Genomic DNA, 22,924 nt, shown 5'->3' with positions numbered 1-22,924 from the left:
GAGATAAAGCACATGCAAAGATAGTAGAATATCAGAAAAAAGCTTCATTCTACTACAACCTAAGGGTTAAAGAAAGGTTTTTTAAACAAGGCGATCTAATCTTGAGGAAGATAGAAGCATCTGGTATAGGACAAAAAGGGAAGCTTGCCCCGAATTGGGAAGGGCCGTACAGGGTCAAGAGTGTTCAAGGTAGAGGAACCTACAAGCTAGAGACTATGGATGGTTTTGAAGTCCCGAGAACTTGGCATGCACAAAACCTGAAGGTTTACTATGTGTAGGGAAGCCGGATACGATTCTCACTCGTCAGGATGGCGAGTAGGTTGAAAAGCACCTTGAAGCTTTGCTTGCTTAGGATTTATATGTTTTAGTTTTATTACGAAATTTATTAAGACTTGTGTAAGGGACGAATCCCAGACAATTTTATGAAATTCATAAGTTCTTCAAAGTATGTTTGTGGCCTAACAAATAAAAATCAAATGCATGGATGCAAGCATAAAAGGTGATAAATGAAATAGATCTGATAGATGTTACAAAAGTTTGATAAATAAAGTCTCGAAAATAAAAAAAAAGCCACGCAGGGCTGAAAAAGCTCTAAGGAGCTGAAGTACCCTCGGCATCCATATCATCGTCCTCTCCACTCTCGCTGGATGTCTCTGTCGTCTCGGAGGAGGAGGAAGAGCTGTCGTCCTCAGCAGGTCTGGAAGAAGACTCGGGAGGAGGAAGGAGTGGATCCTGAGGAACATGGTCCGAGACAACTACTCGGGTACGAAACCTCTGTAGCAAAGCCTCGTCATCAGGGCAGATGTAGTCCGCCGGGTTAATATCAGGACAAGCCTCGTTCACGGTCCCAAGGGCCGTGTCCCAACCAGTCCTAAAAAACTCGGGAAAGACTGAATCATCCCTAATCCTCATGGATTGGGCAAACTCCTCCGAGTCCAGATAGTTGTCTATAGCTTTATCCTTCTCCGCCCGAAGTACCACCAGCTCGGCGTTAGACTCTCCGAGTTCTTCCTCCTTGCGCTTGAGCTTCTTCTCCAGGGTAGCATACTTCTTCTGTTGCCTCCTGAGGGCATTATCGGCCTTATCAGAAGCCCGCTTCCATGATTCGGCTTGCCTCACAGCGCCTTGAAAATAGGCGTTAGACTGAAACAAAGCAATTAACAAAGTATAAGGCAATGCTACAAGAACGAAAAATAAGTTCAAAAAAGAGAAGGCATACCGAAGCCAGAGACTGAGCTCCCATGAGCTTGATCCTCTCAAGATCAGGGGTGGCCACCACATCAGTAAAATCCTTGGGGGTCACGCTATGGTAAGACCAATCCCAAGCATGTTTCGTGGAACCAACTACGGTGTCCCCTCGGCGGAATCCCCAGAGAGGCTGAAAGGCGCCTGTGGCAGCAGCAGTAGGGGCAGCAGCAGTGATAGGAGTACCATGGCCTCCAGCTCCTTCAGTTGAGGCCTCCCCTATAGGCTCTTTGTGCTTCTTCAAAAAGATAGGCTCCGTGGCCTTTCCCCGGGTGTCTAGGCCTGCGAGCCGAGCTTTCTTCATCCTAGCTGTTTCCTCAACCAAAGGAACATTGTCCTCGTTAATCTCCTTAGCAGCTGAAACAAAGCAAAGGACAAAATAAGTGAAGTTAATAATGCATGAAATGAAGTAAAATTGAGAAGGGAAGAAAAATACCCTGTTGAGAAACAGAGGATAGTCCCACATGAATCAGGGAAAACTCCTCTAAGAGAGTCCAGCTGGTGGTCGTGCCATCATCCTGAGTAAGCCCATTATAAATAATAGTTTCTTCAGGAGTTAAGTGAATGGATTTGAGGCTACCATCACTGACCTTCCCAAAGGAAGATCGAAAAAGTGTGCCCCAGTCACCATTCTCCCAACGTAACCCGACGAAACTATTCCTCCAATTTTGATTATTATCAGGAATAGAGGCACTGTTAAAAATATGTTTGCTTTTGGGCCTTTGCTTGACATAGACCCAGCCGCAGATGCTGGAAGAACTATTGTAACACTGAAAGACTTTCCTAAAAACAGCTACAGAAAGAGGAAAGCCCTCCCTAAGACAGCAGACCATAAAACATAGAATGTTCCTCCAGGCGTTTGGAGGAAGCTGACACGGGTTGATTTGTAAATCAGCCTAAAGATGAGGAATAAAGGGGTGAAAAGGAAACCTAAGCCCAGCATTAAGGGCATCTGTGTAAATGAAGAGAGTATCGGGTCTCCAGTGGCAAGTACGATCACCACCAGAGACTGGAACTAATCTAAGGGGAGGAAGGACGTTATAACGAGCATTTAGTTTATTGAAATCTATGTTGTGCCAAGTATTACAATGATTAAAAGAGTCGAGATGTGCAGTGGAGGGATATTCATCCCCCCTAGTGTTAATCATATCGATTAAAGACATATATGAAGAACAGATCTCGATATCCTTACCTCGTTTTGAAGCCGAGGCTATCTTGGCCGCCCTCTCAGAACTCTTGTCAGCCATTAGTAAAGCTAGGAAGGAGAGGTTGGAAAACTAAAGGAGGGGATTTGAGAGAGGAAAGGTTAGAAAGTTGGAGGAAGGATGAGGAGAAGTTGTAGAATGAGTAGAGAGGTGAAATGAGAGGTGTGGAGAAATCAAACTCTCACCCCACCTTTATATAGCCAAGGAAGGGGGATAATGGGCCTTAAAAAAGCCCATTTGGGCCCAAAGCTTAGAAGGTTCTGGAACTATCCAAGAAGTTCCTGGAAAAACCAAGTGAAAAATTTTAATTTTTAAAAGATTCTAGAAGAATCCAGAAAAACCTTAGAAGAACCTGGAATTTGGGCTTAAAGATAAAGGCCCAGAACTAAGGCCCAGGTATAAAAGCCATGTTTGAGGCCCAAATACCTTTTTAAGAGGGGTGAAAGAAAAGCCCAGTTAAAAACAGAGGGCCCAAAGATTAGCCCAATAAAACTAGCCCAGAAAAGGGCCCATTTAGTTGAAAATCAAAGGCCCAAAAGGGAAAACCCAGATTTATTAGGGAATGGGCCCAGGATTAAAACCCACTAAAGGGTTGGCCCAAGAAAATCTAATCAGAAAAAGGGATGGCCCAAGATAGAGGCCCAGGAAAGTTAGAAATAAAAAGTTGGTACCCTTTACCCAATTCGATCAGGACTTGCCTTAAAATCCTAGTCGAATGAATTGAGGTAGAATTTCCTTCGACCAGGGCTGAAAAAAGGGGCTAATTCGGTCAAGAAAAAATTCTGACCAAAATTCTTGGTCGAAAATACCGGAATAATTTTTAACCCTGCTTCTTGACCCAGCTCAACCAGAAATCATAAGAATTCCTGATCGAAATGCTTAAGGTCGAATAGAATTCGATCAAGGCTCAAAACCAGACTTAATTCGATCAGGATTTAGACCCGTTCGACCAAGAAATACGAAGGAATCCTGGCCGAACCAATCCTGCTCGAAATAGCCTCGACCAAGGCAAGAAAGGTGGTTAATTCGGTCAGAAACACAGGAATCCTGACCGAAAGGGACGAAAATTCCTAGTCGAAAATTTCTGCTCAAAAAAATAAAAAAATAAAAAAAAAATATTAAAAAACAAAGCAAAAATCCTGGTCGAAATTCGACCAGGAAGTGAGATCGAATGTATCCTCCTCGAATTCCCTTCGACCAAGGCACAACAAAGGCTAATTCGACCAGGATCCTGGTCGAATGGATTCCTGGTCGAAAATTGTATATAAAAAAAAAAAAAAGAGAGAGAGAGAAAAGGAAGAAAAAGGGAAGAAAAAATCCTGGAAAATTACAAAAAATAAGGAAATTCCTTAAATAGTTTCTGAAAAATGTTAATGTTTTCAGAAATAAGGAATAAATCCAGAAATTAAGGATAAATCCCAGAAATTAAGGGAAAAATCCAGAAATTAAGGGAAAAATCCAGAAATTAAGGATAAATCCCAGAAATTAAGGAATAAATCCAGAAATTAAGGATAAATCCCAGAAATTAAGGGAAAATTCCAGAAATTAAGGATAAATCCCAGAAATTAAGGGAAAAATCCATAAATTAAGGGAAAAATCCAGAAATTAAGGATAAATCCCAGAAATTAAGGGAAAATTCCAGAAATTAAGGATAAATCCCAGAAATTAAGGGAAAAATCCAGAAATTAAGGGAAAAATCCAGAAATTAATGATAAATCCCAGAAAAATTAGGGAAAATCCCAGAAAAATTAGGGAAAATTCCAGAAATTAGGGAAAAATCCCGGAAATAAGGGAAAAATTCCTGGAAATCAAAATAATTCCTAAATAAAAGGAAAAATTCGTTGTAAACGTGTAGGTCGCTCCACACTTTACGGAAAAATGAAACCCTGTAAGGGAACAAATAGACTTAACTTCTGCGAAACCTATTCAATGTTTCCCAAAAGTTGGGGGGCAAATGATAGGGATAAATAAATTATGATTGTATAATTAAATACTGCATTAATTGTACAAGCTGTGGGCTGCTAGGCCCAATAAAAAGATATATGAAACTCAGACCAGAAAGGTTAAGCCTGATGGACCAGATCAGGCCTGATGGAATAAAAAAGGCCCAAAAGCCCTAATTATTAATTAATTTCGTAATTAATTAATAAGGGAAAAATCAGCTATTGAGAAGAGTCCCGATAAGGATATAAATCCTTATAGATTAGCCTCAAGGGGACCTAAAAGGATAAGGAATCAGCTTCCTACTTCCTAGGACTCCTAAGTCTATCCTAATTCAGAGGCTTGTCCACCAAGTCTCCTATACCAAGTCCAATTCAAGGACTCCCACATCTATATAAGGGGCCTCACCCCACAAATCAGAACTACGTTTTTTGGCTTGATTCTCTAATTCACAGAGATACGTAGGCATCTCGTAAAGGCAGAATTAAGCTACGAAGTACGAGAGCAGCCATTAAAGGCCTTGAGCTCCCGAATCTTAGTATTAAATACAGCAAGTAGTAACCTTAGCTTTTTATCCATAACAATTATTATGTGATTAAATGTGTTAAGTTGTTGAACCCTGACTGCTATGTGTTATGTGTTGGTTGTTTTGATCCAAACGTGTTTTGGATATTTATTGAGCGTTCTATCGTCAGTTATATATAGTATATCAAAACCTGTACAGCTCAAAACTATGTTTTAAAAGCCCGTATTTCAAACAAAATTATTGGCCCTATTTTGCCAAAAATGCCCTATACCGTATCGCTATTCTGAACCCCTAGACGTTTTACCAATTGACCTTTTTCGCGAAAAATGACTTTTTCCGGACCCCTTCGGGTACCAAAAACCCCACAAAAATCACATTTTTATTTTTATATGATTATGAAATTATCATGTATCATTTTTCTTTGTATTTTTGTATTTTTCACAATTTTTGGGAATTTTTAGTATTTATTTTGTATTTATTGGATATTTAAAAATTCAATATTAATACCCCAAAAATTATAAAAATTGGGGCCAAATATTTTTATTAGGAGTGTAATTAGACCCTTAATTTTATTTAGGGGTATTATTTTCAGTACTATAAATAGCTGTTTTATTATTAATTAATTAGTTAATTATTATTAAAAATTCAGAAAATCAAGAAATTAGTTTGTTGGTGAAGAACAACTGCAGAATTAATCTCTAGATTTGAAGGTGATTCTGTTGTCCAATTCAATCATGTGAGTAACCAAAATGATCCTCTTGATCTCTACTTTCTATTCATACCATCAATTTCATGTTTTGTAGTCTCGATTTTCAATTTGTTTTTCTAGGGTTTATACTAGATTTAAGGGTTTATGATTCGGGAATTGTTTGTTGGTTTTGATGATTTGTATAGCTTATTCACAGTCCTAGGAGTGATTTGGTGTAATAAATTAGTTCGTATAACCCCGGGAAGATGATTCCCGAGTTAAGGGGTTTTGGTAAAATTTCAAGTTCATTTTTACTAATTTCTAAAGATTGTTGAATTAATATGATGATTGGGAATGATTATAGTGGAGTGTGGCTTTGATTTGGTATAAGTTTTTCGAAGTTTGGTATACGAATTTGGGTGATCGTGTTTTGGCCGGAGGGACGCCGGCGACGGGTCGACGGGCGGCCAGGAACGGCAAGGAAGGCGTGGTTCGGGGTGTTGTGGCAACGAGTAGGGAGGAGAGGTCACGGGGGTGGAAAAACGATGAAAAACGGGGTCGAAATCAAGGGGTTTGCCTGCGTTTTAGTTCGCCGGAGTTTTCGCCGCCGGTGCCGAGTTCAGGCAGCCGGCCGGCGTGTTCATGTTCAACCCGGCGTCGACCCGGTTTCCAACCCGGTTTCGACCCGGGTTTGATCCTAAAAACCCTAATCTGAAAACCTGTGTTGTGTTTCTGATATATTAATTATTTATTATATTTTCTAAAATCAGAAAATCAGTTTTAAAAATTCTAATAATTAATTAAAAATTAGTTTTAAATTCTGAAAAATAATATTATTAATTTCTAAATTATTTTATTAATTTATAAATTCTAATTTAATTATTTAATTATTTAATTATTTATCTAATTATTTATTAGTTATCTAATTAATTAATAATTAGGTAATTAATTAATAATTAGGTAATTAATTAATAAATAAGGATTAAACTGATTAATAATTTGGTAATTAGTTAATATTACGAGTAGTGATTCGATAATTAGAGTTATTATTCGAGCAATAGTTATTCGAATAATATTGCGGTAATTACTTGTATCGTATAATTAAATATCGATAACTAATTAATTAACAAATCGTATAAGTTTAAATAATAATATATTAGTTCGGTAGTATCCGAGAATAGTGCGTAGCTCGTAGTTATACGAGTGATTAATCGTTAAGTGATTTATAATTCGAGTAATTATTGGTTATTTGATAAATAACGTATCAGTTAATTGTATCGATTGATTATTTGTAAATAATCGATCTGATCGGGTAAGCGTTAATAATTAGTAAATTAGTGTAGTAAATTGTAATTAATCCTAATAATTAGGGATTAATTATTTTAAAATAAAATAATTATTAAATAATTATTTAAAAGTATAATTAAAGATTATTTAATTATAATTAATTGTTAATAATTAATTATTAATTAATTAAATCTTGTTTAATTCATAATAATTCAACCGATAGTCCGATTTGAGTGAAACGAAGACCCCTAGACTCAGAAAAATGAGACGAATCCAATAAAAATAATTGTGAGTCATAAATTCTCCCGAAAGAGAGTGATCTTGTGATAATTAATAGTTCGTAGGCCCTAATAGGGGTATAACTGAGTTGAATAAATCCCGAAAAATTATAATAAAATCAGATATGACTAGTAATGCAGGTATAAGCCCAGAATTGATTCTAAAAATAATTATAAATCTAGAAATTAATTATGTGCTTTACGTGCTACGTGCTTTATGTGATTATGTGAATAGATGTGCTGTATAAATGTATGTATATATATATGCGAGTCAGATAGAAACGCATGGGTAGACTGATAAGGTTGCGTGATATCAATTCAAGATACACGTATGTAGTAAATTATCTAAACACCTATCTTTCCATGATTTGTTCAGTGTTAACAAGGCAGAGCAAGCTAGGGTCAGAAGGCAGTGAGTTAAACCAGGTTAAGTACGCGCAAGGCAAGTTTTTCCCCTATTCTAAATTCAGAATAGTGATTTATATTTCCTTTCTATCGTATCAATTCTCTTTGATAATCATTGTTCATATACACTGTTACCCATTTATTATCACTTGTTCCATTTCATTTCAATTCTTGATTTACCCAATTTATTGAATTCCCTGTTCATATTTCAATTCCTTTACCCTTGTTACATATAGTCTGGTATATCCTTGTGTTGGGATATATCAATAGCATTCCAATTATTCCGGATGCTAAGCCTTGGACTGGATGGTTACTTTACGGACTGGGTTTTATCCAGACCATTATTTAATAGGCCATAGTTGCCTGAGTACTCCTAATGTTGGTTGGGTCTATGCAGTTGGGTATAGATCCGCACTATATTCTGACTGATCAGCAGGTTATAGTGCATATGTTGGTTCTTGTTCCAGTCTTGTTCATTTGGCACTCGCCAGTGTTGGCAAATTATTATCATATACAGATACAGATGGTTGTTCAAACCAGCAGCTTATTGGTTCATTTATTTCTCTCTCTTTATAATATATATATATATATTGTTGCAGGCTTGTTGAGCAATTTTGGCTCATTTCTTTTATTGTCACTCCTATTGTTTTACAGTTAAGGTAGAGAATGAAACCCATCAGGACCCGCATAGTCAAGAAGCGAGTCAAGCAGCGGGACCCTCTTATACCAAGAGTGTTCCTTCCTATTCCCGAAGAGAGTTTTGAAGTGCCAGATCAGGTGTAGCAGGATAAGTAGTAATGTTGGGTTGAATAAAAGTTTTGTGTAGTTTGAATAAAAGATTGTGTAGTGAAACTGTAGATAGAATAAAGTTTTGTAACAAAGGGAGTTCTTGAGACAAGTTTTATTTAGTTGGGTTTGTAATAAAGTGTAGTGCATGATTCTTGTTTTCAAACTCAACCCTTAAAAGATCCTGAGTAGTGATAGTTCGGGGTAATTATTGTATTTATATTCCGCTTGTGCAGGTATAGTTGGTAATTATTGTTAATAATGCCCCAAATCTATACCCCGGATTTGGAGGGTGTTATAAAATATGTCGGTGGCGGATTATGAAAGCAAGTTTGAAGAATTGTCAAGGTATGTGTCGTCATATGTGGATACTGACAGGAAGAAAGCTAAGAGATTCCAGCAAGGGTTGAAGCCATGGATCAGAGGGAAGGTAGCCATTTTTGAATTGGATACCTATACATGAGTTGTATAGAAGGCCATGATTGCAGAGACGGAGAGCGAGATGTCCCAGAAGGAGAAAGAGAGTAAGAAAAGGAAATTTGAAGGGAAGGAAGGTCAGACACTACCAGGGAAGTTTCCAAATTTTAAGAAGGGAAAGTTTTAGCCAGGGAAGAATTTTAATTACAAAGGACAAAATGCAGGCGACGGAAGCCAGGGCAACCGTCCAGTTAATGTGAACCAGCCAAATCAGTTAAGATTAACTTTTCCAGATTGTCAGGTATGCGAGAAGAAGCATGGAGGAGTTTGTAACAAGTTGAATGTGGTATGTTTCAAGTGCAACCAGAAAGGGCACTATTCGAGGGAGTGCCGGAACCAACCAGCAAAAGAGCCAGCAAATAAGGATCAGCCTATTCGAAATCCAGTAGTGAAGGTTCCAGGCATTGGATTTATGTGCTTTAAATGTGGGAAGCCAGGAGATATAGGAAGGGATTGCAAGACACCAGCCCCAGTCAGTAATGCATTGAGGATTATGGGATCTACCCCAGCAGTGAATGAGACTCCAAGGGCTAGAGTTTTTGACATGTCTGTGAAGGATGCTATCCAGGATACTGATGTCGTGGTAGGTACGCTTAATGTGAATTCTTTATGTGCCAAAGTGTTAATAGATTCGGGAGCAACTCGATCATTTGTTTCACAAGATTTTGTTAATAAGCTAAATTGTCCAGTTGAGTATTTAAATGAGACAATGACTGTGGAATTAGCAAATCAAGAACGTTTATCTGTTAATCAAGTTTGTCGGAATTGTGAGATTGAGATTTCTGGTGGTAAGTTTTGTGTAGATTTGATACCATTTAAGTTAGGAGAATTTGACGTTATCTTAGGCATAGATTGGTTATCTAAGCACGATGCCCAGATAGATTGTCAAAATAAGAAGGTAATGGTGAAGACGCCAGATGAGAGGATAGTAACGTTCAAGGGCCAGAAGCAAGTAAAGAAGTTCTTAACGATGATTCAAGCTAAGAAGTTACTACGGCAAGGATGCGAGCCTTGCGTTTCATATGTGATTGACAAAAGTCAGGAGCCAGCAAAACTTGAAGATATTCCAGTCGTCAATAAATTTCAAAACGTGTTTCCCGATGAGTTACCAGGACTTCCTCCAGATAGAGAAATTGAGTTTACAATTGACTTAGCACCTGGAACAGAACCAGTATCCAAGGCCCCGTACAGAATGGCGCCCGTTGAGATGAAAGAGCTAGCGAAGAAATTGCAAGAGTTGTTATAAAAAGGAGTAATCAGACCCAAATTTTGGAAATTTTTGAAACCCTTATGAATAGTGATTTTGCAGATTATGCTGAATGAGAAAACTTTTCATGCCACACTATGTAGGGCATCTGGTATGGATATTCTGAGATGTTATTAGTACTCTATATGGTATATAAGTGTATGTAAAGATCGTCAGAATCCAAATTCGAACACTTTGATTTTTCCCGGAAATCCACTAGATACAGAAAGAATTGAGTATAAGGTAACAGGATAAGAAGGATTTAAATGAAAGGATTATAAGAGAGGATCATAAAAGGAATATAATGTATTGAGAAAGGTTTAGGGGAACCCAAGTAATAAGATCCCGGGTATGATCCCTCAAACGATAAACGAGAACGAAAGTTAAGTGAACCGTATAACAGATCAGCGATCATTAGGCAAACAATTAGGAAGTTAATCAAAGAGATTAGAGGGGATGATGTCATCCAACCAATGAGAGGAGGACAAAGAGGGAAGGATGACACCACATGATGACATAAGCATGATATAAGGGGAAGGAGGTGTGGTTGGTTTTTAGCCACACAATTTTCAAGGTTAATAAGGTAATTAACCAAAAAGAAAATCAAAAACAACCAACCAAAACAAATCAAAGCAAAAACACAAAACACATTTCATCTTCTTCATCTTGCTCTCGGCCTTTCATCTTTTCCAAGGATAGAAAAATCAAAATCCTAGCTCCAAGCATTGTTAAATCACAAGGTAATTATCTAAGGTTCCTTATACATAGATATAGCTATCCCATGAGTTTAAGCTTCTAATTCCTTCACAATCTCTTCCAATAAATCATGGAAGAAGATGGTGAATAGTGTTTTTCAAGAACTAAAATTTTTGTTCTTGAAGTTTTGTTTAGTTTAAGCTTGGATAAGGACTTTAAGGGGTGATTCCAAGCCATTCTCTTGATTCTCCACTCTCCAAGGAAGGTATAAACTCCAAACCCTAGCTTTAGTTTTGACTAATTAGGAATGAATATGATTGATATAGTATATGTGAAGCATGATGCTTGTTTGTTTAAAGTTTGGTTGAGTTTGTAGAGATTAGTTGGTTTTGTGGTATTTTTGGAGTTGTAAATCTTGATAATTAGTTAAAGAACCTAAGTAAAGCTTTTAGTTCATGTGAGGAATAAGTATAAATTGTTAATGAGGAGTTGTTGGGGCTTTTATGATGTAGGATGGATGGAGTTTTGATTGGGTTGTGAATTGGGATTGATTGGTGGTTGTTTTGGAATGGTTTAAATTTGGGAAATCGCGTAAACATAGCCGTCGTAATGCCCGATTTACCGTAGACTGTTTTTGTTCTTAACATCAGAACCCTTGAACTCACTGCTAGGTTTTGACCATTGCCATGTTTAGATAGTTCATTTTACGAACTTCGTTTTGATATGTGGTTCATTTGATTCCGATGAACGGTTTAGGAGAAACGGCCGTTTTAAGTAACGACGTTTCGCGAACGAACCCTTACCCCTCGCCTTACTTTGAAACATAGGTTAAAGACCTTAAAGGACTAATTGAAGTATGAAACATTTATTTAAGGTGTAATAGGCAGTTGGTAAGACACTTGCGAAAGAATCGCCTTAAAACTCGTAATGGTTAATTTATTAAAAATGGTGGAGCCGAGGGTACTCGAGTGACTTAAGAGAATCAGTAAGCGCAAAGCGAGCGTTAGAGTCTAAGTTGGTTAATGTATAGATTTACAAGTGACTTTGGTTTAATTCCAACTTACTTGTTGTTTATAGGTTACCAGACTCGTCCCGAGCCATTCGTAACCCCTAGTCGCTCAGGAATTTTTTTTACCCGTTATAACTGTTGTTGTGATGTATATGTGTATATGCATGATCTTGCGATAAATGCATATTTGTTAGTAGCAAATTCTTGTGATATATTGTAGCATGTGATATGGTACATATGCATGCCTGTTTCGTATTCTTGCCATATATATCTGTTGGTTCAGTTGATAATACCTATGCTAGAGAATAGCGGTAAATTGCATATACCCTTAGTATAGGGACCCAAAGGTGAAAACATTTTCTAAAACCGGGAGTCGAGGATCCCGAGTAGATTTCATATATATATTTATATATACATGGTTATAGTTTTCAAAACTATTAATCGAATAAGGTTTATTCGATAACTTTATTTTATTATTGAATATTATTTCGAATATTCATCCGAGGACTTATGACTCCTTTATTTTATTATTGAATATTATTTCGAATATTCATTCGAGGGCTTATGACTCAACTTAATTTATTTATTGAATATTATTTGAATATTCATTTGAGCATCTATGATTCCGATTATTTGCTGAGATATATTCTTTATTTTATTAAAGAATAATATTTCGATAATCAAACTTATTTTCGATTATTCAAATAAAGATAGTACTTTTGTATAAGTATATCTTTGATTATTTAATTTTCATTCAAGTGAGAGTTTTAAAACTTCTACTTCGATTATTTTTATAAGGATTATCTTTATGAGAATATTATTTAAATAATAATATTCAGATATTTTCTAATATATCGGGACTGATTTATTTTAATAAATCAGCAGTACTCCAAACATTCTTAAAAATGTTTTCGAGTCTTCAAAATGATTTTTAAAGTTAGAGTGGACCCCAAAACTCATTTTTTTTATATTTAAGATCTTCCTTTCAAAGGAGATTTAAATACTCGCTCAAAACCTGGGGGATCCAGCTCTGTGGTGCATTTTACATTCGCAACGTGGTTGCTGTTTTGAGAAAACAAATGAATTGATTACTTACCCAACGTTCGGGAAGTAAGCCCATCTAATTGAGTCGGCATAAGCGACAGGCCGGGGTACGGTCTATCAAAGTGTAAGTGGATGGGTGGCAGTCCATCAACGCGTAAGAGGCCGGGTGGCGGTCCAGCACAAGGTCCTTATGTGGCCAGGGTGATGACCGGTGGGGGATTCATCCATCTACTAGTAGAAAAGGTTACTTATTGGTATCTTTGCCTGATCAGCAAGATATCAGGTTTATGCCAAAATTTCTTTTCTTTCCAAATTCATTGGATATTGCAACTCTGTTCATACTTTACATGACAGAGGTTTTCAGGAAATGTATGAGAGATATATAGGTGTATATATATATCGGGACTTAATGAAGTATCTCGTAACTTCATTTCATTCAATAATATTTCAAAGATTGAATCTATTCAAGTATTATCTTGTAGTCTCATCTATGTGATGAACTTTTGAACTAATTATAACTTGAAAGGTGGTAGTTCAAGTAGTATGTGGAAAAGATATAAGTATATTGGAGTATCTTGTAACTTCACCTTGTAAACTTATATCTAGTAAATGATTATCTTATGCATGACAAAGATTTTCAGAAAAACGTTGAGACAAGGTTAGATATATGAGATCACCTTGCAACGATATTTTTTATACAGTTATAAACTGGAACTTTGTGTATATTATACATGGAAGAGGACTTCCAAGATTTTGAAAAGTATATATGTATATATACTGAATATTTTGTGACTTCATCACATTAAGATATCAACTTGGTTCATTTCTTCTTAACCAAGACTTTCATGAGTACTATGAGAAGGCTCATATATTGTTAATCATATTATATATTATTTTGGTGGGCTTGTTGCTCACCCTTGCCTTCTTCTTTCATCACACAACATCAGATAGACAAGATGAACAGGACCAAGCTCCCGATTCGCAAGCGGTTAGAAAACGTTCTGCAGTCTTCGGGAAGCATTGATGCCGCTGTAGCTGAGGTAGGACCTACCAATAGGCTAGGCTTTCAACTTTTGATGTACCAGACTTATGTATAATATGAATGGTAATAATGTCAAAGAAAATGTAAATTTATTCAGAAACCTTTTTAAGGTGTATTGGCATATAATTGTGGAATAAAACGACTTGTGATTATTTTTGGATATTCATCTCTGAGACTATAACTTGTGGTGTGTGTGTTTATTGTGGGGTCACAGTACAGAGTAGTTGATTGTTTATTAAGATTGGGTGTTATTAAGGGAAATGGAACTCGTGACACCCCAGATCCCCGACCCCGGATTTGGGGGTATTACAGAAGTGGTATCAGAGCTAAGTGTTATAAACCTCAGAGATGATGCGACGTTAAGATAATAAGTTCACTAAGATAATAAGAACTCTTGCCAAGTTCATAGTCGGGCTACCTAACGTAGTACTGACAGTTAAAACCCTTATGGGAACCCTTATAAATATCGTGATAGAAGCGTAGTTCGTTATCGTATATGGTAGCGGGACTCCGAACCCTGAGGTTGAGGAGCAACAACGCGATGATGTTTTATTACTTATTGGAGATCAGATTATGGATCCGATAGAGCGTCCTAACGCGGGATCAGATGATGTTCATATTGAGGATGTAGCGGTTGAGGATGTTGTCCTAGAAGGGATTGTTGCTGAGGAGGATCCCGTGGAGGATCCTGACAAGAATGAATAAAGGACCACTGAGGAATTGATGACCATGGTTAGGGAAACTACCAGAGGTTCGTTCAAGTTTGTAAAGATAGTAGCCCCTTTAACGCGGCTTACTCGTAAGACTGAGAAGTTTGAATGGACAGAGAAATGCGAGAACAACTTTTAAGAACCGAAGCAAAGGTTGGTAACGTTCCCTATATTGGCGTTGCCGGATGGAAAATGAGATTTTGTGAAGTTTAGTGACGCTTCGCATAAGGAATTAGGGTGCTTCATATACAGCACAACAAGGTAATCGCGTACGCGTCAAGATAATTAAGGGAATATAAAATTCGATATCCCCGCCCATGAGCTTAGGCTCGTGGCAATAGTTTTACCCTAAAGATTGGAGGCACTACTTGTATGGAGAGAAGTGCGGGATTTACACAAACTATAAGTGCTCTAGTGCATTTTCACGCAGAAAGAGCTCAACATGCGCCAAATGAGGTGGTTAGAGCTAATAAAGAATTATGATTGAGAAATTCTTTATCATTTAGGGAAAGCCAATGTGGTGGCTGATGCCCTTAGAAAAAAGGAGAGACTCAAGATAATAATGTATTTGGGAAAGTTTATAAGAAATTTTGAGAAAATGGAAATAGAAGTGAAGGTAACCGGAGCCGGTACCGAAAAGCTGTTTGAGATTGCAATACAGACCGAATTTTTGGAAAAGAACATATTGTGCCAGAAAAAGTGATGAATGAAGGCAGAGAGTCAATGACTGGAGAAGAGATCCACACCGAGAAAAATGATAAGGGAATATTGAGGTATTCCTACAGAATTTGGGTTTCAAAAGTTCAAGAGCTTAAGGATGAGAACTTAGATGAGAGCCATAGTTTGAGGAATAAGATTTAGGGCAAACCCTGAATGTGATAGTCAGGGAGGTTGCCATCAAGAAAGAAAGAACCCATAATATAATAGAGTGGGAAACAAGGTTTTTAATGTATAAGATAACCCCGATTATGGGAGAAGGTTGAAACATTTCATACTAAGGAAACAGAAAGTCGAGTAAGGAAAGGAGACCCGAGAAGGTACTCCTATATGGCAATTTATGGACCTGTCTAGACAGAACTTAGACTATTATCCCCAACCACCACCCTGAGGAAACAATGCGGTGAGAAATTCTTTCAGGATCTTTAAGTCGCTAAGCTCTCAGAGTTCTAAGGAACCAGCTGACCCAGTCGAGGCAAGAGCCTGGCTAAAGGAAATATAGGAATCATTTGAGATTCTAAATGATTGACGAACCACAAAAGACTGTTTTTGTCACTTACCCTCCTAAGAGAGACACCACCCGCTGGTGAAAGGCCAAGGAAGGCACGAAGCAAGAGATTATAATAAACTAATTTAAGTTCAGTCAATTGTTTTCGGTAAAGTAATTCCCAAAGATAATGAGATAGTGTAAAAGCTTTAGAGCCAGAATAAAGGCAGACGAATATGATGAATTATGAATCTAAGTTGTAAAAGTTGTCAAGTTTCGTTCTGAGGACACGAATCCAGAATGACCGGATGTATGAAATTAATGCTTATGTTGTGTTGGTTCATGAAATAATGATAAGAGAAAGGAAAATAAAAATGAAACTGAAGTGGAAAGGAATATAAAGGCAAGAGAGTTTGAGGAATGATAAAGGAGTTGGGTATGAGGAAATCCTAAAGACTCGTGGTAATAGAAATAGAAAAGTATGTGATCGTCAGGATGATGGTGATTCACCATGAGTTAAATTGATGGTTGAAGGTATAAGAGATACATATGTTTTATCCCCTGTAAGTTGGGAGGATTCGAGGAAACCTTGAGATAATTCGAAGGATAAATAATGAGACGCAGATAGACTGAGGAGACAAGGAAGTAAGAAATTAGGAAAATTGGATGAAGGAAGTGACCTTCAAGAATGTGAAGTGTAAGACCGGTGGCTTGATACCCAGAAAGGGAGACGCCAGGTATGAAAGATATCCCAACATTGAGATGACTGTTGAATTAAACAACAAAAGTAAATAAGGAATTATTAAGAAAAGGTTCACGTTGAACACGACCAATATCTTCCAGAACATCCTTGTTATCATTACCAAATTAAGCAAGAAAAGCGGATAACCGTTGTTATCTTTTGGGAGGCCATATTGATTAACCTCATTTTGAATACAGATGTTATTGTGAAATTAGGAATATACTATCGAGGTGGGAATGATTGATTAAGACACCCTTATCAGGGTTATATGACTTGATTTATCCATGAAAGGATGCAGGTACCTTTTAAAGGTGGAATTAAGGATAAAACATCGGTAACTTAAAACGAATCCTAGGGGAATGCATAAAGGCTGGCATTCCACCCTTAATAGGGACAGTATGAGTTTTGACAGTATGATTTGGAAAGGGTTAAGGTAACAACAACCTTTAAGAATCAGTGGGGAAATTTTTCAGAAGTATATAGACTATGGTTTTAGTATTAGTAAATGGTATTTTGATATGCCCTGTATCTAAGGAATACAGGAGGAACGATTGAAGGATAACCTTAGAGGTTTTACAAGGAGAAAGGTAATATTCGAAATTCTCAAGAATAGAAATATTGATAAATGAAGTATGACGTAATTATCATGATGCCAAGTGGGGCACGTGTTAAACCACGAGAAAGTATGGATCAAACCAGTAAAGGTCGAAATTGTTCAGGGCAATTAGGACCTAAGATAAAAGATGTTCTAAGTATGATTGAGAGTCAGTCGTGACAGTGATTAACCTCTAAAGACTGAGGCAATAACTTATGGAAAAAAATGGTGATATTTTTTTTTTACTCATCAGATTTTAAGGAAAACATCTTCACATAAGCAGTGATTGAAATGAGGTAGAAAATTTATTTGGAGGTGGTTAAAATGATATTGACTGTAAGGAAATTTTACTATCAGGAAAGGCCAAAGAGGTGGCCGACACTTTAAAGGTAAGAGGATAATTATAGGTGCTTGTGCCAAAGGAATACAGTGATGGTGGTTAAAGCTATGAAGGTTGTATTATGGTTTGGAAGATTGACATTCCTTCTGATGATTGTGCAATACCCAACCGTAATAGTAGTTGGTAAAGGTTTAATTCGTGTAATCGCCATGAGCGGGCTATCTATCTCAGAAGATACTATCTTGAGATAAGCCAGGACCATGTTTTAAAAAGGACTAGACGAACCCTTTAGTTAAGTCTTCTATTTAAGGCATACGATTAAGAATGGTATTAACCTGCTATCGTTGCTTTGACTGAAACCCTTCTGCAATTTTATCTACTTCATGTCATGAAAGTACGTCAGAGTTTGGAGTGTTCTTCATGAATTATGATTGGTGGTTATGTTAACTCCTTAAAAATATTCTATATGACATATATGGACTCCGTATGGTTAGATATTAAGATTTCATGGGAAGTGAATGACGACAGTAGGTCAGTGGTGGACCATAGTAATGCAACAATGATTCTGCGAGTAATGAGCTGATTACAACCGTGAGAGTTGTATTGGAATGGATGTTGAGATTGAGTACCACTAATCGGGTCGTGGTAGTGTATAAGTTATCATTGATAGACTAATTAAGTAGAGTATCTACCTATTGAATATTTATTCCCTCTTATGAAAAGAGAGTCGTATTACTATATGAGGAAGGTTGCGGTGCAAGCATAGAATTCTAGTAACGATGATGTCTAGAATGAGATCCCAGATTCGATTTTCGATATCGAGGGAGTTTCAAAGGTGATTGTGTATAAGCTCGAGGAAGAGCAAGGGTCCATAGAATGATGGATAGAATAGCAAAAATATTTAGGCATGTGAAATACGATGCTATAATACTTGATGTTGATATAAATACATATATGTTTTGTTCTCCTATGGCAAACCTCTATAGTTCAGAGGTAGGTTCCAAGCCAGATATTTGGTGGCAGTATATTTTTTTATATATATACAATTCTCTTCAATTCGTTTTTTCTCTCATTTTCATTTCATGTAAGTTGAGAAGAACAACCCTTCCAGAAGGGGAGGTATTGCCGAATGACTATCTATCTGTGTGATAGAAGCCGAGTAGGATACCAACTATTGTTTAATTGCTTGTCAAGTACTAAAGGCTGGCCACCTTCTGTACTACCTATACGATATAACAAGTGTTCATGATCATAGTGATCTCTCAACAAATTCCTTTACTTCTATATGATTGATCAAATTTTGGAAAATAGAAACAGCTGAAAAAGGAGTACTAAAGTTATGGTGGTATACGGAATGGAAACACATTCGTGATACTAAGGTTGATGTGGTTATTAAAAGGTTATAGAACGCTAACGAGCAAAAGTATAACCAGTATAATATTAGGAACGGAAGGTAGTAGCGATTACGAACTGGAAAAGAATGGGTATTGAGAAGCAAAAGCTCTAATGCTAAAAGCTATAATGAGAGTCTGTGCAATAGACTTGAAAGAAATTGGAATGATCACTTAACACGGATTGAGTTTTCTTACGACAATAGATCATATGTCATTATCGAGATGTCGCCTTATGAGATCCTTGAGGGAAGACAATGTCGATCTCCCTTATGTTAGGATGAAGTTGTAGAGCGCAAAATGCTCGGACCAGCAGTGGTCCAAAGGACCAAGGATATGATAGATCTAATCAGAGGACGGCTGGTAGTAGCCCAAGATGGACATGATACATATGTTGATTTGACACGAAAGGACAAGGAATAGGAAGTAGGGGACCTAGTGCTGTTATAGGTATTCCCTCGGGAAGGATTGATGAGATTCGGAAAGAAAGGAAAGCTAAGTCCACAGTGTGTCGGACCCTTGGATATACTAAGACGTTTGGGAAGTTAGGATATGAGCTAGCCCTACCCCCGAACATGTAGCAAGTCATAACGTGTTTCACGTATCAATGTTAAGGAAGTGTAATTCGGATGCCAGATAAATAGGGGCATATGAGCGCATAGGCATGCGACCAGACATAACCTATAGGGAGCAGCCAGAAAGGGTTATAGATCGAAAAGGAACAAGTGCTTAGGAGAAGGGTTATCAAACTAGTCAGAGTTTGATGGAAGGACCACAATGCGGGAAAATTTACTCGAGAGCTAGAAAGTGCAATGCTAAGAGAGTATCCCTATTCATTTTCTATCTGATTCCGGGATGGAATCCTTTTAAGGAGGGGGGACTGTAATAACCCCAATTTTTGGAAATTTTTGAAACCCTTATGAATAGTGATTTTGCAGATTATGCTGAATGAGAAAACTTTTCATGCCACACTATGTAGGGGTTCTGGTATGGATATTCTGAGATTTTATTAGTACTCTATATGGTATATAAGTGTATGTAAAGATCGTCAAAATCCAAATTCGAACACTTTGATTTTTCCCAGAAATCCACTAGATACAGAAAGAATTGAGTATAAGGTAACAGGATAAGAAGGATTTAAATTAAAGGATTATAAGAGAGGATCATAAAAGGAATATAATGTATTGAGAAAGGTTTAGGGGAACCCAAGTAATAAGATCCCGGGTATGATCCCTCAAACGATAAACGAGAACGAAAGTTAAGTGAACCGTATAACAGATCAGCGGTCATTAGGCAAACAATTAGGAAGTTAATCAAAGAGATTAGAGGGGATGATGTCATCCAACCAATGAGAGGAGGACAAAGAGGGAAGGATGACACCACATGATGACATAAGCATGGCATAAGGGGAAGGAGGTGTGGTTGGTTTTTAGCCACACAATTTTCAAGGTTAATAAGGTAATTAACCAAAAAGAAAATCAAAAACAACCAACCAAAACAAATCAAAGCAAAAACACAAAAAACATTTCATCTTCTTCATCTTGCTCTCGGCCTTTCATCTTTTCCAAGGATAGAAAAATCAAAATCCTAGCTCCAAGCATTGTTAAATCACAAGGTAATTATCTAAGGTTCCTTATACATAGATATAGCTATCCCATGAGTTTAAGCTTCTAATTCCTTCACAATCTCTTCCAATAAATCATGGAAGAAGATGGTGAATAGTGTTTTTCAAGAACTAAAATTTTTGTTCTTGAAGTTTTGTTTAGTTTAAGCTTGGATAAGGACTTTAAGGGGTGATTCCAAGCCATTCTCTTGATTCTCCACTCTCCAAGGAAGGTATAAACTCCAAACCCTAGCTTTAGTTTTGAGTAATTAGGAATGAATATGATTGATATAGTATATGTGAAGCATGATGCTTGTTTGTTTAAAGTTTGGTTGAGTTTGTAGAGATTAGTTGGTTTTGTGGTATTTTTGGAGTTGTAAATCTTGATAATTAGTTAAAGAACCTAAGTAAAGCTTTTAGTTCATGTGAGGAATAAGTATAAATTGTTAATGTGGATTTGTTGGGGCTGTTATGATGTAGGATGGATGGAGTTTTGATTGGGTTGTGAATTGGGATTGATTGGTGGTTGTTTTGGAATGGTTTAAATTTGGGAAATCGCGTAAACATAGCCGTCGTAATGCCCGATTTACCGTAGACTGTTTTTGTTCTTAACATCAGAACCCTTGAACTCACTGCTAGTTTTTGACCATTGCCATGCTTAGATAGTTCATGTTACGGACTTCGTTTTGATATGTGGTTCATTTGATTCCGATGAACGGTTTAGGAGAAACGGCCGTTTTAAGTAACGACGTTTCGCGAACGAACCCTTACCCCTCGCCTTACTTTGAAACATAGGTTAAAGACCTTAAAGGACTAATTGAAGTATGAAACATTTATGTAAGGTGTAATAGGCAGTTGGTAAACACTTGCGAAAGAATCGCCTTAAAACTCGTAATGGTTAATTTATTAAAAATGGTGGAGCTGAGGGTACTCGAGTGACTTAAGAGAATCATTAAGCGCAAAGCGAGCGTTAGAGTCTAAGTTGGTTAATGTATAGCTTTACAAGTGACTTTGGTTTAATTCCAACTTACTTGTTGTTTATAGGTTACCAGACTCGTCCCGAGCCATTCGTAACCCCCAGTCGCTCAGGAATTTTTTTTACCCGTTATAACTGTTGTAGTGATGTATATGTGTATATGCATGATCTTGCGATAAATGCATATTTGTTAGTAGCAAATTCTTGCGATATATTGTAGCATGTGATATGGTACATATGCATGCCTGTTTCGTATTCTTGCCATATATATCTGTTGGTTCAGTTGATAATACCTATGCTAGAGAATAGCGGTAAATTGCATATACCCTTAGTATAGGGACCCAAAGGTGAAAACATTTTCTAAAACCGGGAGTCGAGGATCCCGAGTAGATTTTATATATATATTTATATATATATATGGTTATAGTTTTCAAAACTATTAATCGAATAAGGTTTATTCGATAACTTTATTTTATTATTGAATATTATTTCGAATATTCATCCGAGGACTTATGACTCCTTTATTTTATTATTGAATATTATTTCGAATATTCATTCGAGGGCTTATGACTCAGCTTAATTTATTTATTGAATATTATTTGAATATTCATTTGAGGATCTATGACTCCGATTATTTGCTGAGATATATTCTTTATTTTATTAAAGAATAATGTTTCGATAATCAAACTTATTTTCGATTATTCAAATAAAGATAGTACTTTTGTATAAGTATATCTTTGATTATTTAATTTTCATTCAAGTAAGAGTTTTAAAACTTCTACTTCGATTATTTTTATAAGGATTATCTTTATGAGAATATTATTTAAATAATAATATTCAGATATTTTCTAATATATCGGGACTGATTTATTTTAATAAATCAGCAGTACTCCAAACATTCTTAAAAATGTTTTCGAGTCTTCAAAATGATTTTTAAAGTTAGAGTGGACCCCAAAACTCATTTTTTTTTATATTTAAGATCTTCCTTTCAAAGGGGATTTAAATACTCGCTCAAAACCTGGGGGATCCAGCTCTGTGGTGCATTTTACATTCGCAACGTGGTTGCTGTTTTGAGAAAGCCCATCTAATTGAGTCGGCATAAGCGACAGGCCGGGGTACAGTCTATCAAAGTGTAAGTGGCTGGGTGGCAGTCCATCAATACGTAAGTGGCCGGGTGGCGGTCCAGCACAAGGTCCTTATATGGCCAGGGTGATGACCGGTGGGGGATTCATCCATCTACTAGTAGAAAATGTTACTTATTGGTATCTTTGCCTGATCAACAAGATATCAGGTTTATGCCAAAATATCTTTTCTTTCCAAATTCATTGGATATTGTAACTCTGTTCATACTTTACATGACAGAGGTTTTCAGGAAATGTATGAGAGATATATATAGGTGTATATATATATCGAGACTTAATGAAGTATCTCGTAACTTCATTTCATTCAATAATATTTCAAAGATTGAATCTATTCAAGTATTATCTT

General features: G+C 36.8%; 1 protein-coding gene across 1 annotated transcript; it reads right to left on the bottom strand.

Moving 5' to 3' along the window:
• Nucleotides 1-494: 494 nt before the first annotated feature.
• LOC141719871 (uncharacterized) lies at nucleotides 495-2,721 on the bottom strand. The gene is made up of 3 exons (XM_074522239.1): nucleotides 2,438-2,721; nucleotides 1,220-1,602; nucleotides 495-1,143 (listed from the first exon to the last, which is right to left on the bottom strand). The coding sequence occupies exons 1-3, from the start codon at nucleotides 2,490-2,492 to the stop codon at nucleotides 592-594; spliced, it is 990 nt and encodes a 329-aa protein (XP_074378340.1). The 5' UTR covers nucleotides 2,493-2,721; the 3' UTR covers nucleotides 495-591.
• Between the last annotated feature and the right edge of the window lie 20,203 nt (nucleotides 2,722-22,924).

Source organism: Apium graveolens, chromosome 1 (genome assembly GCF_009905375.1).
Source record: "Apium graveolens cultivar Ventura chromosome 1, ASM990537v1, whole genome shotgun sequence".
Lineage (NCBI taxonomy): Eukaryota > Viridiplantae > Streptophyta > Magnoliopsida > Apiales > Apiaceae > Apium > Apium graveolens.
Note: the sequence above shows the minus strand (reverse complement) of the source record. Positions and strands in the feature narration are given on the sequence as shown.